Raw genomic sequence first — 17,783 nt, 5'->3', positions numbered from 1 at the left:
GTAGAATTAATCGACCAGTTCAGGGAAAGGTTGGACTTGCTCACTATTCTCTGGTCCAATGGGCTATGGGTAGCCCGCCCCACGTCACTTTCTTGGGGTTGGGGGAGCTTTGACGTTAGTTGTCGAAGCTTCAGGTTCCTCGTAGCAAGGGGTGAGATTCGCGACATTGAATGTAATTGAAATTTTGGAGTTGCCTGGTAGGTCAATTTTTTAAGTATTCTTATTGAGCTTCTTAAGTATGTGGAAATGCTCGTCGGCTTGGGATTTGAGTTTTTGTGTGCTTCCACAGGAAATCACTCCTTAAGGCAGATTCACGCGAGGTTTCTTCTTTAAAGGTTATCTTTTTTCTGTATTTGTTAGCCTATGCTTAATATTTGTGGTTTTGTTTAGAAATTGTTTCTCCAACTTTCTTGTCGAGTTGTTCGATTTGGTAGGCACGTTATGTAGCATCCTAGCTGGTATCTTTTGGGAGTAAAAGTGGAACTAACTCAAGGGGTGTGATTAGGTTGCGACAGTACACAATTTCGATTGGCGTGTGCCATGTGGTCTGGCTTATGGATCTATTGTAGACAAATTTGGCTTGAGCGAGAATGATGTCCTGAATGATGTCCTTTTTTTTTTTTCCAACGAAGAATTCAAGAGGATTCCTAAGGCTCCTATTAATGACTTCGATCTGCCCATCTGTTTGAGGATGTGCTGCAGAACTAAATTAGAGCTTATTTCCTAATTTACTCTAGAGGGTCTGCCAAAAGTTGCTCAAGAATTTAATGTACCGATCAGAAGTAATGGTGATGGGAATACTCTGAAGCTAAACAATCCCATGAAAGTATAGTTCAACAATATGAGAGGCATCTAATGTTCCGTGGAAAACGATGGAATGGGCCATCTTTGAGAAACGGTCAACTACGACCATGAGAGAGATTTTATTCCTTTGTGTGCGTGATAGCCTTATGATAAATTCCATGCTGACATTGACCTAAGATGCTTTAGGGACCGGTAAAGATGTGTACAATCCCGTATTTTGTTCGCGCGTTTTGGCGATATGAAAAATCTTACATTGTCGAATGCGTCTCTCCACATCTCGTGTTAGTGAGGGCAAAAAAAATGTTCTCTCGCGAGTGCAAGATTTTTATCTTTGCCAAAATGGTCGGCCAAGTTGCTAATATGGTTCTCCTAGATGATATCCTCGCGTAGTGAGTGTCGGGAAATGATTAATTGTTGTGGTTGAACAAGTAGTCGTCTGTTTTGTAGAACTACCTGTGATGTTTCTCCCAACACTATTCCAAGATTTACTGGAAGTTTTCATCTATCTCGTGCAAGTCTTTTATAAATTCAAAGCCTACCACGTGTGCTTGCAAGGATGTGATCCATAGGTGGCAACAGCTTAGAGCATCCGCGATTCAGTCTTGATTCTCGACTTTGTGTTTGAGTACGAATCGGAAGGAAGTTAAGAATTCTACCCAAGTAGCTTGGCGCCTTTTGAATTTATTCTAACAATTTAAAAATTTTAAAGCTTCATGATCCGTGAAGAGGGTGAATTCAGTTGTCAGTAGGTATAACAATTTCATAAAGTTCTTTGTCGTAGGTGGAGTATTTTTTTCGAGTCTCATTTAATTTTTCGCTAACATAAACAATGGGGTGACCACCTTGACTTTATACATCGCCAATGCTTGTGTCGGAAGCATCACGCTCAAATGGTTGGTTGAAATCATGTAGGGCAAGAACTGAGGCTTGAGTATCTTTTCCTTCAATATGTCGAAGCTGGTCTGGGTTGTGGTCTTCCATGTGAATTCTTTTTGTTTCAACAGCTCTGTGGGTGAGCGGTGATGGTGTTGAAGTTGCGAACAAATCTTCGGTAGATGGAAGTTTGTCCTAAAAATTATTGAAGCTGGGTGAAAGATTAATTGTCTCGATTTTTGTTGGGTCCAATTGTATCTCCGTGCAAGACATAATGTGGCCCAAAAAACTACTTTGTTTGTGAGGAAGTGACACATCTTGGGGTGGGTGTATATTTGTTCGAATCGTAAGACCTCGAATGCATCTAACAAGTGTTGCAGGTGATCTTCTTCGAATTGACTATAAACTAGAATATCATTGACTTGACCACCACGAATCTCTCAATATGGGCTCGAAAGACTTGATTCAGTAGGCGCATGAAGGTGCTTGACGTGTTGGGCAGGCTGAAAGGCATGAATGCCCATTCATAAAGACCATTTCGTGTCTTAAAGGCACTCTTCCACTTATCTCTTGGCCGCATTCTGATATGATGATGTCCACTTTGTAGGTTAATTTTTGAAAAGACAGTGGCGTTGTACAATTGATCTAAATGATCATTGAGTCATGGCATGGGAAAATGATATTTTATTATAATTTTGTTAATGACACGACTGTCAATGCACACATGTCAAGAGCCATCTTTCCTGAGTACTATGAGGGTGGGCACAACATACGGACTAGTACTTTCGCATACTAATCCTCTCTTAACAAGATCTCACACCTGAAGTTGGAGTTCTTCATACTTTGCAGGTCACAATCGATATGCGGGCCTATTTGGTAGGACTGTCGATGACGTGCTGGATTTCCCGAAGTGGAGGTAATCTGTTTGGGTGATCGTTAGTCATTAAGACTTGAAAATTGTGTAGGAGTGGTTTAATTTGTGTGGGTATCTCCTTATCCTTGTCGTTACCTTCTAGAAGGACTAGAGTTAGTGCTATCGGGGCTTTGCAAACATATTGCAGGAAGGTGGACTGAGAGATTAATGTATCTTCAGTGTCGATTGTGGCCCTCACATTCTCTACAGTCAATAACATGATGTGTTTTCCATCCTTCTTAAATGTGTAGGTGTTTTTGAAGCTGTTGTACTGAGTTTTTCAGTCGAATTGCCATGGTCTCCCCAAAAGAATGTGACATGCGTCCATTGAAACTACATCACACCAAACTTACTCTTGTAGTTGATTGTCGATAGAGAATTCAACTAAGCATGTTGATCGATGTGAATCTCATTCCCTTTTTTGAGTCAGGTGGGAGAGTAGGATCGCAAATGTTTTGTTTGGCTAAACCTAACTTCTCGACCATTGTGGTGAATATGATGTTTTCAAAACTATCATCATCAATGATTAAACTGCAGATTTTGCCTTTGCTTGTGTATGTAGTACGAAAGATACTGTATCGTAGCAATGAAGGGTCTCTTTCGAGTTTATGGAGGAGCCTCCTTTTGACCAATAATTTGCCTTCATCTCCAGAAAGGGGAAGTGATTCTTTCGAACCATCCTCAGATTGGGCTTCTTCAATTCTCTTGACTTCCTCGACGACGCCTTCTTCAGTAAATGAGCCAACACTAGTGGTGGGGCAATTGGCGGCGATGTGGCCATATAGTGCCACTAAAACATTTTTGTGTAGGAACTGTCCTGAAGAAACTTCCTCTTTCAAGTTTCGTGTTGGTCGCGGTGGTTTTTGTTCTTCATGGTAGTGCCTTGCCAGATTCTGACATGGTCTTGTTTGTAGATGTGGCTTGAGGTGATGAATTGAATGTCGACTGTTGTTGGTAGGAGTTTTGAAACTTAGCTTGCTTCTATTGTTCTACTTTTAATGTGAGGGTTTGGATATTGTTTAGCGTCCAGTATGGCTAGTGTTATACAATGTTGCTAATGGCGGGTTTTAAGCCTCCGAGATACCATTTGATTGTGTGCTCCTCTTGCTCAACCAAGTCGCACCTCATATGTAGATGATCAAATTGTCCTTGAATTTCTTAGTTGAGTGGTCACACTGCTGGCGGTTGTGGAGCCAAAGTAATATATCATAGTGATAGTATGGAGGCAGGTATTTTTTTGCATATCATTTTTCATTGTTGCCAATTTAATGATCTTGTCGTTGCAAGCACTCCCACCATAACGACACACTCTTTTTTAGTTTGATAGCGGCAATCTGCTGATGAAGGAGGGCATTAGAGTTGGGCAACCGACAAGAGAGAGCTCCGTAAGGGACCTAGAGGGGCGGCAACCTGCTGTGGAGTGGTTGGCAGTCATGACAAAGGAATTTGTATTGGAGGGGATGCAACAAGCAATCTGGACAGAGAGGGCGGCTAGCCTGTGCCGCTGGAGGGATTCGAGAGCATGACGACCTGTTGTGTGGAGGTGAGAGAATGTCAGCGGTGGTGGGTGACATTGGGAGGAGAGAACAGAGCAGAGATACAAACCACCTTGGTGGGATACAACTGTAGTCGAAGGATATAGCCTCGAGTGAGGGAGACGCTAGAAGGATCTCCTGGAATAGAAAAATCACAGCTAAAAATCCGATTAAACTAAAGAAGATGACATGTTTAAATAAGGGAGAGGGAGACAACAAATGTAATATCTGGGAGAGAAGGAAGGTTTGCAATGGTCCGGAGCGGTTGCGGGAGATTAGGGCACGGAGAGTGGGGAAGAAGCTAATGCTGCAAGTTCGGGATGAGGAGACGTGGGAAAAATAAGTACAATGAACCAACTGATCCTGGGAAAGGTTGGGCTGACTCCCTATTGTCTGGTTCAATGGGCTGCGGGCAACCCACCTCGTATCCGCCCTCGCGTCATTATGTGTTATTGAAATCTTTTTTATTAAACACGTCTCTCTTATATAATTCCGATTTGTTTTCTGATCAAGATGGTTATTTAAGAAGCCATTTTTAATTACTGTTTTAGCATAATCTTTTGTAAAGTTATTTTTTATGAAATATTTAAGAAACTAAATCAAGATTATTTATTATTATATAAAATAATATTAGATATATGAAATATTATTTTTGTATTAGATCTACAAAGTATTAGCATTGTAAAATAATTTTATTGTTCGAATTTTAACATTTAGTAGAAAACTTTGTTCTCTAATTTTATAAAGTAATAGGAAGGTATGCATGCATACCACTCAATTCTTATTTATTTACATATCTAATATTTAAAATTAATTCTCTTACATATATCCCATCTTTACTTATGCATGATGAGATGCTTTTCATTTTTGAAAATGTGATAAAATTTTGGCAAGTTCGTTGGCAGGTGCTTTGTCAGTTGTAAGTCCCATCTAACTCGGGTTCGATCCCTATCGAGTACGATAGCACATACCTTATGGGTTGGTCTGGGGGCCTCTTCCCACCTCAGAACCAATCTTTATATATATATGTATATAATGGATACTATGTACGTGGAGTTGCTATCCACTGCCATGCACCTTAAATTTGCTAAATGAATCAATGCCACACTGACCAAGGCTGACATAGGAGTCGGTTTAATATTAATTTCATCAAATGATCACACTGAGAAATCTTATGCCCTCTATCTTTAGTGGTCATTCCTACACTATTTTATTAAATCATTTTAACAGATTTTCTAATGAGATGAAGCTAAGGGATCAAATAAATTACAAGCTATAGAATTAAGCAATTTCATGGCTTCAATTGATATTCTGACACACTATTGATATATCTGTTCGTTCTAATGATATGACATATTGAATCAAAATTAGTGCAAACTTTCAATCATAATCACATTAGTACCTTTAATATTATGTTTATGACCATCAAAATAAGCTCATATACACAACAAACTTATGGTGACAAAAAATACCATCTTTTGATGATAACAAATCTATGGTCACTAGTGATAAGAATGGTGTGAAATGGTCTCTCAATCAAAATGATTTAATATATGTTGCTTAGGTTAGCATTGACATGATTCAAGATAACAATATTGGCATTAACTATGTAAACACCTAATCATTACAACAAGCTTGATTTAGCTCATCTTAAAGTAAGTCTTATCCATGCTTATACAAAGATGATACCAGTGGATACAAATTGTGGTAAAAGCATCAAATTTTCTTATTATTTAATTAATTAATTTTCAGTGTAATGTAATTGACAATGAGAATTCTTGAACTTTAGTAAACATTGATATGACATTGGCTAAAGCAAGATCTTTTGCTCATGATTGGCCTTATAGGATGGCCAATTAGTTAGAATTAAAGATGGCCCAAACCAACCCCAAAAGGGTTGATTTGGCAAACTCTCTCTTAACCTTTAATTTGATCTACTCTCTCTTAACATTTAAATTGACCATCTTAATTGAACCCTAAACTCATGAATGGATAGCCCTAGAGAGAACACACTTACACATGCGAATGAATGTTTTGAATAGTCAAGTGAACGACTTAATTGTCCCTTCTTTTAAAAGAGCAAGCCCAAACAAAATTTGTATAAATTAATTTTTATTTATTAAATCAATAACTTGTATAAAAAATTATGACATGTCTGGAGTAATCAGAATCAGTTATTATCTTATCACTTCAATATATATATATATATACTCTTTCCTCCTTTTAGAAATAAATTATGCATCTCTTTTTGAAAATCTCATATCAAGATACCTGAATGCATCAGTCGCTCTAATTCATGCTTATGTCATCGATTGCAGCACAGCTGTTTTATCTTCAATGATATCCTGGTGTGATCTCAAGAGATGTTGATTGTTGGTTTTACTAATAAATTATTGTGGCTTTCTATAAATTTATTAACAGTCTAATTACTTCCAAGATCAATAAAAAATTTAATCATTACAAAATAACCCGTCATAATGTCAGATTTCTTGAACGTCATTATGCTATTTAGATTGAGAATTTCTTAAAACCATCTTTCGAGCATAAAAAATCTTTTACTTTTAAATTTCTTGTGCTTGTCCAGTAATTGTCATGATCCTTTTGAATACTAAATCCTATATGATGTGCATAACTGCGATACAAATTATGTTTTATTTTTTATTGTGAACTATGGTGGCAAAAAGTTTTCTATAATCGATTAAGAATTCGTGAGAATTGTATCATTACATGCAATTTCTAACGCCAAAACTTGCACTTTCATGTAGTGAGTAAAACTTGGTGTAGAATCATGTTGTACTCAATTATGCAAGTGTCAACATGATTGTACTAAAAAATACATAGAAAAAATTAATAACACTATTCAAAACAAGCACTGAAACATGATATTTAACATAGTTATAGTACAGATAAATAGGAATACAATCATATTATACCGAAGAAAATAGTATACAAATATCATATCATGTGTCAAAAAAATAGTTTACAATATGTTTTTACTTGAGTAAAAATGAATTACAATTATGTTATACTAAAATAAATGCAAAATATCTATCATATGTGAAAAGAAGGCATACAATATAGTTGTACTCAAGAAAAAAAGAGTACAACAATATTGCATTGAAGTAAAAAATATCCAAAATGTAATATCTTATATTAAAACATGGAGTACAACCTAATTTTACTGAAGAGAAATAGTGTAAAATCATGTCGAAGTCTTGAGTATAACATAGTTGTACTAAAAAGAAATATAGAGTGCAATCATGTTGTATTAAATTATCAACATAGTTGTACTCAAGTAAAAATGGAGTACAAACATGTTGTATTAAATTATCAAATGACTTAACAAATGAAATTAATCCACACATACAAATAAACATGTTCTTACAAAAAAAAAAAAGAGATTCAAATGATTCTTACAAAGAAAAAAAAAGAATAAATTATACACATATAGTTTCAGATAAATGATAAAAGTTTTATTAATTAAGTATATTAACAAACTTGTATTAGAAACATATTGATGAGTTCACGTCTATAATATCTTCAAGAGAGATGACCTCCAAATGATGCAGGTTAGCACTCTGTTTGTTCTCCATTTTCATGTCGACCTCCAAATGATGCATGTTAGCACTCTGTTTGTTCATCATCTTCACGACGATCTCCAGTTTTGTACTGCTGTTCCTTTCTCTTCATATTTTTTTTTTCTTTTTTTTTTCTTGATTTGGGCAATATAACTAGAGGTGAGCATTCGGTCGATTTGGATGAATTTTTTACAATTTGCCCAAACCGATTACAATCGAAATCCTCTAAATATTTGAACTAATCAAAATTTCAATAAAATCAAACCGACCGAATCAAAGTTTAATTTGATTTAAATGGCTCACTTATGAATAAACCAAAATTTAGTTGTCAGTTACCATATGACTTTGAGCAAACAACAAATTACATAAGTTACATATGTAACATCAATTTAATTTCATCATTCTACATTGAATTTTATCATTTTTTTTAATTCTTTTCAATTGGAATCCAAATATAACTCTATACCATCGCTCTGGACTTCGCATGTAAAATTTTCTCATCATAGAAGACATAGGTCCAACATTTGAAATGGCTACATTTACATTAAAAAAAAAAAAAACTCCCTAACAAAGGCTCAAATGTAATATTTTGATTTCACTGAGGGATTTGAATGTTCATTTAATTGGGTGAAATTATAGGCTAAACCTCCCTAAAAATAATATTAATATGTTGTCATAAACATTTCCATAAGAAATTTTTCATTAACCAAGTTGTTGCCTATTTAATAAATGTTGTAATATTCAACAAAAAAAAAGTAGAAATTTACATACATTCAACACAATTCTTATATATTTATATTTCTAACACCTACATTTTGATATTTACATTTATAACAATTCATTGTTTTCAACATCTACATGAAAGTGTATATTTCAAGTATAAAAAAGTTATAATAATGATATTTTTAATGTGATGTTAAGGATATGATTGGTGTACATGTAAATATCAAAGTTTAGTTGTAAGAATTGTTGTACATTTGTTAAACATTTGTGTAATGTGCATGTAAATAATGATTTTATTGACAACCAAATTATAAAATAGGAGCATTTACATGCATACCACACAATTGTTATGCATTTACATACCTGATGTCTAAACATTCATATTTACATGCATACCAATCAAATTCTTAACATTACATCAAAAATATCATCACTATTTTTTAATAGTGAAACATATATTTTCATTTACGACACCAAATTATTACAAGTGTTAATATCAAATTTTGACAGATAAATATTATGCATCTTCTTCCTACCACTAATTTAATGTGATTCTAAAAACCAATTATCAGCCAGTTTTTCACAACTTGCACTCCACCATATCCCCACAATAATCTAAAATTGAGGTGGTTAATGATCCAATTTAGAGCCGAGTTGGGATTAATTCGAAATCGGCTCGTTGTTCGCTATATACGATTCCGAGCCGAGCCGACTCGAAATTGAATTAAGCTCAACCCGGCTCAAATTGAATTATTTGGATCCATTTCAAGCTCAGAATCAACACAATCCAATATATATATATATATATATCATACTGCAACCCGATCTTGAGTAAATTATAGCCAAATCATATATGAAATGAAATGGGCTCGAAAAAAATTCAAATTTTGGCTCGCTCATTTATTATGATCTGATCTCCAAGTGAGCCAAAATTCGAATCTATTTTCAAGCAATTAACGATCTTCAGCCCGAATTCACAGCCTTATCTGAAACTGGATATTCCTGTAAAAAGGAAAATAATAATTAATCAATAGAATTAACAAAGGCTAAATATATATTGAATTGAACAAAGTTATATAATCTGTAAAAATAAAATCTATTAAACTGTCTCACTAAGCAACATCATCTCATCATTAAGATCTTACGGTTCATCTAATGATTCTTTTATCTCATCAAAAACTCATTTTGAGAATATTTTAAGGTAAAAATCAAGAGGGATATATTCAATATCAACCGTCCGATCACCGTACGATCGCCGGTGCAAACAGTGAGCTGCAATGCAAGCTGCTTCTTTCCTCTGAAACTCCACAATAATACAGCCAGCTGCAAAGGCTTCAGAGACCTCAGCCTGCACTTCTGCTGAACTCTCCAACTCTCTTTCTTCAACAAACTTCTGCTCTTCATTTCCTTCATGTTTTTCTTCAGCCGATGTGGGAAGTTTAGATATTAAATAATCTTCTTCGTTCTGGCCTTCTTCCATTGGAGCACTTGAGCTCTTGTTGTTTTCTTCAAACTCGACGTCTTCTCCGACATTTTCGGGCGCTTCGGCAGAATTTGGAATCCAGTTTTCTCTAATTTCGCCGAAATGTATGTCATTGGCCTTCTCTGTATGTCCGATGTGGGAGTCGACATTAGATTCTGATGCAGCCGAAGTGATGGCAGACTCTGAAGGTTTAGCAGCTTCGGACTTCGACTCATGGCTACTGCTGCTGTGCCTCACCAAGTGCACAGCTTTAATAGTTCCAAACCTGGAAATATTGTGAAGCCAAGAAGGAATTCAAATTAAATGTTGGATTCACAACCAAATGAAACTAATCATAGAAGCATATATCAATTCGTATGTATTTACATATCTCAAATTGCTCAAGGTATTGCTCTTTCTCCACTACGAAAATTCAAGTGTAAGATATGTAAAGACATAAGAATCGGTTTTCCATGATGCACCTTGCACACTCTAATCGGACATCTTCCAAAGTTTCCTCCAATTCATTTTCAGGCAGAGTATGGAGGTCCTCCTGATTGATCTAACTCAGATTGCAAAAGTTAAAGAAAATCACATAATATGAATTAATTGTAAAAAAAAAACAACAAAAATGGCATTCCAGTATTAAGTAAAGCAAATAAATAAATAAATAATGTCAAAAAAATAATTTATTTACCACATTATGAAGCCCAAGGACTTGGGTAACGTTAGAAAGAAGTGGTTTTGCATGGGGAGGAACTGAATATGATGGAGGGCTTGCATCATCCTCCTATAAAGAAGAAAGGGGCATTTACATGCATACCACCCAACTCCTATGTATTTATAAATCGAACACCTAAACTCTATTTTCCATATTTATATCACCCAAATCTTTCATATCACATAAAAAAAATATTACTACTTTAACTTTTAGAAATTGAAATACATTTTTTCACACACGAGTTAGGTGACATATGCAAAAATTGAAGTTTAGATGTTAGATATGTTAATACATAGGAATTAAGGGGTATATATGAAAATCCTCCAAGAAGAAAATCAGCAAATAAACTCAGCCAGCCTTGAAGGGTTAGAAAAACTTAAAAGGGAGAATCACAACACCTTTCCATTGAGATCAGGAAAAGCTCTAACCGCAGTAAGAATGGAGCCACCCAACATCAATCCATTAAGCCCAGAACATGCCTTCGAAGTGATGGAATGATCTTCATACTGCAATAGGGAAACACGAAAGGGGCATTTACACAAATACTACCCAATCCTTATGTATTTACATATCTAACACCTAAATTTTAATTTTTACATTTAAACCACACAAATGTTTCGTGTTACATTAAACATAACACCATTTTAAATCTTAAAAAGTGAAAAACACCTTTTCATGCATAGGGAAGATGTCATATATGTAAAAACCAAAGTTTAGTTGTTAGATATGTAAATACATAAGAATTGAATGGTATGTATGTAAATCTTCCAACGCAAAAACATGATTAAAATTCACACTCATGCAATCTTTGATATTCAAAATCTAAATATACCTCTAAAAAGGCGCATGGAGATTCAAGCTCCTTATTGAAGTTGAAGCGAAAAGCCTTCAACGGCCCGAAAGAACTCACAATTTCCATAAACTACAAATTCGTAAAAGAGATATTAGAGATTTCTAAATATCAAAGATGTCGAACAAAATTGTATATTTACCACTGCAGAGTCGACGAAGGATCCCAAGTATCCTACAAAACATAGGGAAACTAATAGAAAACTTACCATTTTGGATGAAAGAATGTCTGAAATTCCGCCAACAAAAATCTGCAAAAGAAGAAAAGCAATCGGTAAACTTATAGAGGCATTTCCATACGTATCACTTAATTCCTATGTATTTACATATCTAACATTTAAAGTTTACTTTTTACATTTATACCACCTAATCCTTTCATATCACATCAAAAATACCACCATTTCAACTTTTAAAAAAATGAAAATACACATTTTAGCGCATAGGAAGGTGGCATGTAGGTAAAAATTGAAGTTTAGGTGTTAGATATGTAAATACATAAAACTTTAGTAGTATGTATGTAAAGCTTCCAATTTTATAACGTAAATCCATAGTCACGTCAAAAAAATTTAAAAAAAAAGCCATAACCACGTCACAATAAAAATTCATTTTCTTGATGAACCTTGTATGGGGAATCGATCACAACATCGGACACTGTTCTGACTACATCCCCGGTTTTCTCTGAGACTCCACTCTGCATGAAAAAAACTTCAATTTTGATAACCAGAAAAGAGGATATTGACCACAAAACCAAGATTAAAATGTTATGATTTACAAAATTAGTGCAAGCTCAAAATTAGTTATTGCCATAATGGTCTTAGAAAAAAAATGTCAAACGGTCCCTGACTCTGTCAGGGGTGATTTTAGTCTCGGAATTTATATAAGTGTCAATTTAGTTCTCGTTCTCTTTTAAAGAGGCTGAAAAAGTCCCCTTCACCCATATCAAAATATTCCGAGTGCTAATTTGACACTTTTATAAACTCAGAGACTAAAATGACAACATGTAAAAAATCAAAGGACTATTTTGACACTTCCCACAAAAAATAAAACTATTGAAACGCATTTAGATCCCCGTAAATTCATCAAAATAAAATACATGGAAAAAAAAATGAAAACCAGCTGGTTGTTGAAAATTAAAACAAAAAATCAAAATTTTTTCATAGTTTTAATGGCAATGCTTTAAGAATTAATCATCAATAAAATGTGTAAATCAACGCACCCGCCAAAAATACAGAATATAATGCAAACAGCCCATTTGTCAATAGAGAGGGGAGATTCGCAGCACAAGTTCATCAAAGCAAGTAAAGATAGCAGCAGCTATAAGAAAATCTAGTTTACTTTGTAAGATTTATGTCATGCAAGAAGTCGTCAAAGGGATCTGTCGTGTATATATTAAGAAATGCCAAAAACTGATATAGTCGTAATCATGGCATAAATGTAATTAAAACAGAAATAATTCTTGAAAGGTAATGGTAAAATGCTTCTTGCATAGCCTCTAAATTCAACTTAATTTAAACTTATAAATAAATGAATAACCTAGCTTTCTCAAAAAAAGCATCTAATTACACAGTTTTGCTTTCTGTGACTTAATCAAAGGGTCAATATGGTCCAACACAACATTAAAGCAAGTACCAGTAAAAATAATAACCAATCAGTTATGGATCCATGACAGCATTCCAAAAAATTCCTTTCAAATTCTTCTTAATATTCTTATTTTTCATATTTATGTCTAAACCATGGTCATGTGGTTCCAAGAAAATCCTAGTGGAAGTGATTGCAGGAAAATCATAACCTAATCAAAATGCTTAATGTCAATATTTTCAAGTTGAAAGGTAGACACAACAAAGTATGTATATAAATAATATAAAGTATGTATATAAATAATATGAAAAACTTAGACACTTAAAGAGAAATGAACATTGATGTAATTACGACTTCTTTCTAAAATTTTACCAAGTATACTTGATTATCAGCAATAAACCAACATTAGCAACAATTAGACATGATTTTGCCAATATTAGCATTTTACCGTCTACACAAAATACCAAAAGTGTAAAAAAATTATACAATCTTTAAAATAGCTGCACAGAATATAAGCACATTGATGTATCAATAATTGGACCAAACACGTTTTTCGCAATCATCACATCATTCTCATAAAAAAAAAGCAGTGAATACAAATTTATACGTGTTAGACAGTATTGGGAATGTCAAAGGTATACTCTGTCCAGCAAAAACACAAAAAGCTTTTTGAAGTGTCATTTTTAATAATTTTCATAAAACAATGACAATAAAATATCTACCATTGCAAGAAAGTAGAAAAACATCTTTCTTAGAACAATAATTTAGGAAGCTTAATAGAAAAGTGCTTTCACAGGTTTAAGATAAAATATCGCCTTGAGAGCACCCAATTTGTTTGAGGATATCGTTACATCAGACATTATTGTATCTTTCAACCAAAATGAAGCTTCTTAACCATCATTGAAAGATGCTCAGAACCTACCAAGACAAAAATGTTATTTGGCTCAATTTTAATAAGATATCATGGCAATGATAGGCACAAATATAATTATTTAGACAAACTTTGATTTAAGATAGTTGGAGGACGTATCTTTTGAAAGAAAATATATTTGAGATAATACATCACTAAAAGTGACAAATATGTATATATATATTTCGCCAAAATAAAAATTTCATTGACGAGAAGAAGATACAACGGTTTTAGTGAGTAAGTGCTGGAACGCACTCACAAGGCATACAAGACTCAAAAAAATAACAAAAAAGTACAAATATATCCCACAACAACTGGCCGATTTCTCCAAAAGGATAAAATGATCCACCAGAGAGCTTAATCATGATAAGTAGGCTTTCCTCTCTCCCTGGTTCTAGAGTGGGAGTCTAGCACCAAACTATGATAAGGGCTTCCACCAAAAATGAGTAAAGCATCCTCCTGTAAATTCCTGAGTTCATTCAGTCTTTTTTCTTCTTTCTAGTTTTGTAAACTTGCTAATCATCTTCAAAGAATTGTCCCAACTTATTACTTAACTGATCATCAATGGGAGCAATTTTCATCTATTGCACACCTTGAACTTAGCACTCTGCCAAGGTTTGAGGGTCCTCAACATCAGCAATAATTGTTTCCATAGAATATGGAGCATCATCTAGCACTAAAAGGAGAGTATCCTCATTTTTGGCAACATGAGGGGGTTGAGGTAGTGAGGGGTGGTCCTCTGGGGCACAAACAGTGGCAATATCCTCTCTAGTTGTAGTTTCAACCATATCAGCCAGTGGAATAGGTGCCTCTTGAGTAGTTAGATGAGACACTTGAGGTTGGGGTCTCAAATTAGGAGCCTGAAACATCTTTCAAGTGTGTATTCAAAAATCTTACAATGGGTGCAATAGTATGGTCTTTGTTTCATGACAATCTATTGCCAGTACACGTTATGTGCAGTGTCAAGCCAAATTTCTTTAATGTCAGGTAAAGTGATACCTTTCTCCGCAAGAATCCTGACAACAGAAGGTTTAGTGAGATTAAAAGTGGATATGTCTAATTTCATGGGTCTCCCAAGCATTGCCCCAATGGAATAAAGGACCAGATGGTTGAAAAGATGCAATTTAAGCACATGTAACTTGAACCATACTGGTACTGTAGGTGGTTCTTGGTTTGAATCAAATTCAGGAGACCACTTGAGCAACTTCATAGTTTTTCCTTCAATGGTGGGGTATTTCCTGGAGAAAATCTTAACAGTCTTCGTCCATAGTCAATTGTATCATCCATGTCTCCCATCAAAGAGACTCACTTCCATCGTCCTACAAATTTGATATCCTCAAAAGCTTTGTGAATAACCTCCATTTTGGGATGCCATTTTGGGATGCCCTATGCCCTAACTGAAATTTTCCAATGAGTGTGAATTTGCATTTTTCAATTAGAGTAGACACTTCGAGATTTGAAAAAATAAGAGCGGTCTTACCACCCTTCCTACAAGTCCTCTTATCAAACAGACATTCAAATTTCCTTCCAAGAAAATCATGATAGATCTGAGGAAACACTACATGGTCGACTGCCTTCTCAGAGTCTACACCCTTGCCAAGCGCCTTAATACAAGATTCTTTGCCTAGGTACTGATTCGAGGGAGGAACAGTGACAATGCTGTCGTACTCTGATTGAAAGCATCTGAGAAAAAACAAAGAATAAATGGGGAGCTGAAGCCGAACTCCAGAAGGATCATGCTACTGTAAAACTGAGTCGAGGAGAAAGACGGAGGAGGAGCTGATCGTGTCCTAGCTGGGTGTCGAAGAAACGACGAACAACATGGCACTGCTGTCGAGCTGAGTCGAGGATGAAGACGAAGGAGTCGATCCTAGTTGAGTGTCGAAGAAACGATGAACAGGATCGCGCTATTGTCGAGCTGAGTCAAGGAGGAAAACGAAGGAGGAAGACGAACACGCAACCCCTTCCTGTCTTCCATGAGAAGCGACGAAGCTGCTCGACGCAAACCTCTACCTTTCTTCGAGCACGAGGAAGCTACGAACAGGATAGGTTCCCAACTGGCGGGGTATCGAGGACTACTCGAGTTGCCCTATTGTGACGAGAGTAAACCCTAGCAGAGCAAAATCCATCAGGACTAGAACAGTAAGCCTAACGTAGAACTTCAAACTATAACCAATACAATGGGCTTTAAAGAGGTCCCATTAATCATATGTTGCCTATTAAAGTCAATCTATATTCCTCTATCCAAGTTTCGTAATTTAACAAATATAACATAGCATGAAACAGTATTTTTCACTCCCACTCGCTCCACCACATCTTATTTTGGACTTGAAAAAATTATGTAGAATATTTGAAGCTACATATTATGCAATGATTTAATTAACCATCAACATTTTTTTTTGGCCTTATAGATTTTTTACAGGTGGAAATACTCATTTATAATTCTCATATAACTCTCACTCACATAGCACCTCAATTCTACCATGGGTTATTGATGACAAATATTTATGAGCATTTTCTTTTCACTCTCATGGAAGTTTTACATGAGAACTCTAGGATTAGCTTCTTTTTTTTTTTAATAAGGAGAGATTTATGGAAAGCGATATTCTGGAAAATTTTACATAGTAAACTTTCTCAAATAAAAAGATACCTTCTAAATAGACACATTAATGTTTGATAGCTTTCCTAAGCTAGGAATAAGTTATTTTTCACCATGAATTTGATAGCCTTCAATGCTTTCTTTTCCTTGGTTTAATCCAAAGACTCCAAGATGTAGCTTCAAGGCAACCTTAACTAAAGCGAGTCCAAGAAATCCAACCCTTCCTAGACTATAGATAACGTTCTCTTTTCCTTGCCCTACTATATGACAGACTATTAAGAGGAAGGATAACAACTATTGAAGAGAAAATGCATGTAAAACACAATAAAATTAGGACATTGTTCGAAGCACTATGTATTAGGCAAGAAAGGAACCCATAAGAAGCTAATCTATAAATGGTACTATATATCATAAACAATTAATGGTGGCTATATATGAGAAATAATTAACTAAACAACATTCAAAGATAAAATCAATACTTAAGGGGAGATCACCAAAAAGGTTTTTGGGGTAGCGGGGTGTGGGTATATTTGAAATCGTGTAGTTTTTTTAGTAATATGAATGATGGTATAGGTGATGTTAATGAGGTGAGAAAAGAATAGAGTTCAAGTAAAAGGCTATAGAAAAAGGAGATTGACCAGTTCAAAATTTTTGGATGTTACGCACCGGCCTAAGAGCAATTTTATTTTTTATTAGCCTTAAGGCAAATAAGTCTTTTTAATATTATTTTTTATTAGCCTTAAGGCAAATAAGTCTTTTAATATTATTATTGTTGGGTATAAATAAGACTTAAGTTTAGGGTTAAACATTAAATTGCTTGTTATGAGTCATAGGCTTAGGGTTTGGGAGAGACTTCCTACGTCTCGAATTGTAGGGAATTGGGAGAGGTCACTTAGCTCTCGAGTTGTAAGTGTTTATGCTTGTATTCTTATTGTTTTGAATTTTTAAACAAAAATAATTTCTTTGCCATAATTTTTTGTGAAAAATCGTGCTGATTTGTACGTCAGATCATATCAAATTGCAATTAGAACGTTTAGAACTAGAAAAAAGAATTGTGGCACAAAAAAATATTCCTCATTCAACCTACCAATCGAGCACATGACAGATACATGGATCTCCCATCTTTCTCCTCCCACGTTTGTCTGTGCGATAGAGCCTAAAAAGAAACAGGGCTCGTGACAGAGAGAGCTAGTGGAGAAGGCAACTGCGAGATCGTAGCTAACACAAACCCAAAACAC

The 17,783-nt window shown here is 35.0% G+C and overlaps 2 protein-coding genes across 5 annotated transcripts in view; one reads left to right on the top strand and one right to left on the bottom strand.

Annotated features, from left to right (window-relative positions):
• The window catches only part of LOC110021072 (protein NPGR2), a 33,932-nt gene extending 27,361 nt beyond the window's left edge, over positions 1-6,571 (top strand). Inside the window, exon 8 of the transcript XR_002293606.1 lies at positions 6,444-6,571. The gene's annotated coding sequence lies outside the window, so the exon portion shown is untranslated. The remainder of the gene's footprint in view (positions 1-6,443) is intronic.
• Positions 6,572-9,495: 2,924 nt separating this feature from the next.
• LOC110021119 (splicing factor U2af large subunit B) overlaps positions 9,496-17,783 on the bottom strand; it is a 28,699-nt gene continuing 20,411 nt past the window's right edge. For all 4 annotated transcript variants that reach the window (XM_020719466.1, XM_020719467.1, XM_020719464.1 and 1 more), the window contains 7 exons: positions 12,078-12,149; positions 11,668-11,709; positions 11,442-11,531; positions 11,008-11,115; positions 10,586-10,678; positions 10,371-10,450; positions 9,496-10,174 (listed from right to left, as the gene is read on the bottom strand). In XM_020719466.1, the coding sequence (XP_020575125.1) occupies positions 9,607-10,174; positions 10,371-10,450; positions 10,586-10,678; positions 11,008-11,115; positions 11,442-11,531; positions 11,668-11,709; positions 12,078-12,149 (1,053 nt within the window). In that variant the 3' untranslated portion in view covers positions 9,496-9,606. The remainder of the gene's footprint in view (positions 10,175-10,370; positions 10,451-10,585; positions 10,679-11,007; positions 11,116-11,441; positions 11,532-11,667; positions 11,710-12,077; positions 12,150-17,783) is intronic.

This window comes from Phalaenopsis equestris, unplaced genomic scaffold (genome assembly GCF_001263595.1).
Source record: "Phalaenopsis equestris unplaced genomic scaffold, ASM126359v1 Scaffold000121, whole genome shotgun sequence".
NCBI lineage: Eukaryota > Viridiplantae > Streptophyta > Magnoliopsida > Asparagales > Orchidaceae > Phalaenopsis > Phalaenopsis equestris.
Note: the sequence above shows the minus strand (reverse complement) of the source record. Positions and strands in the feature narration are given on the sequence as shown.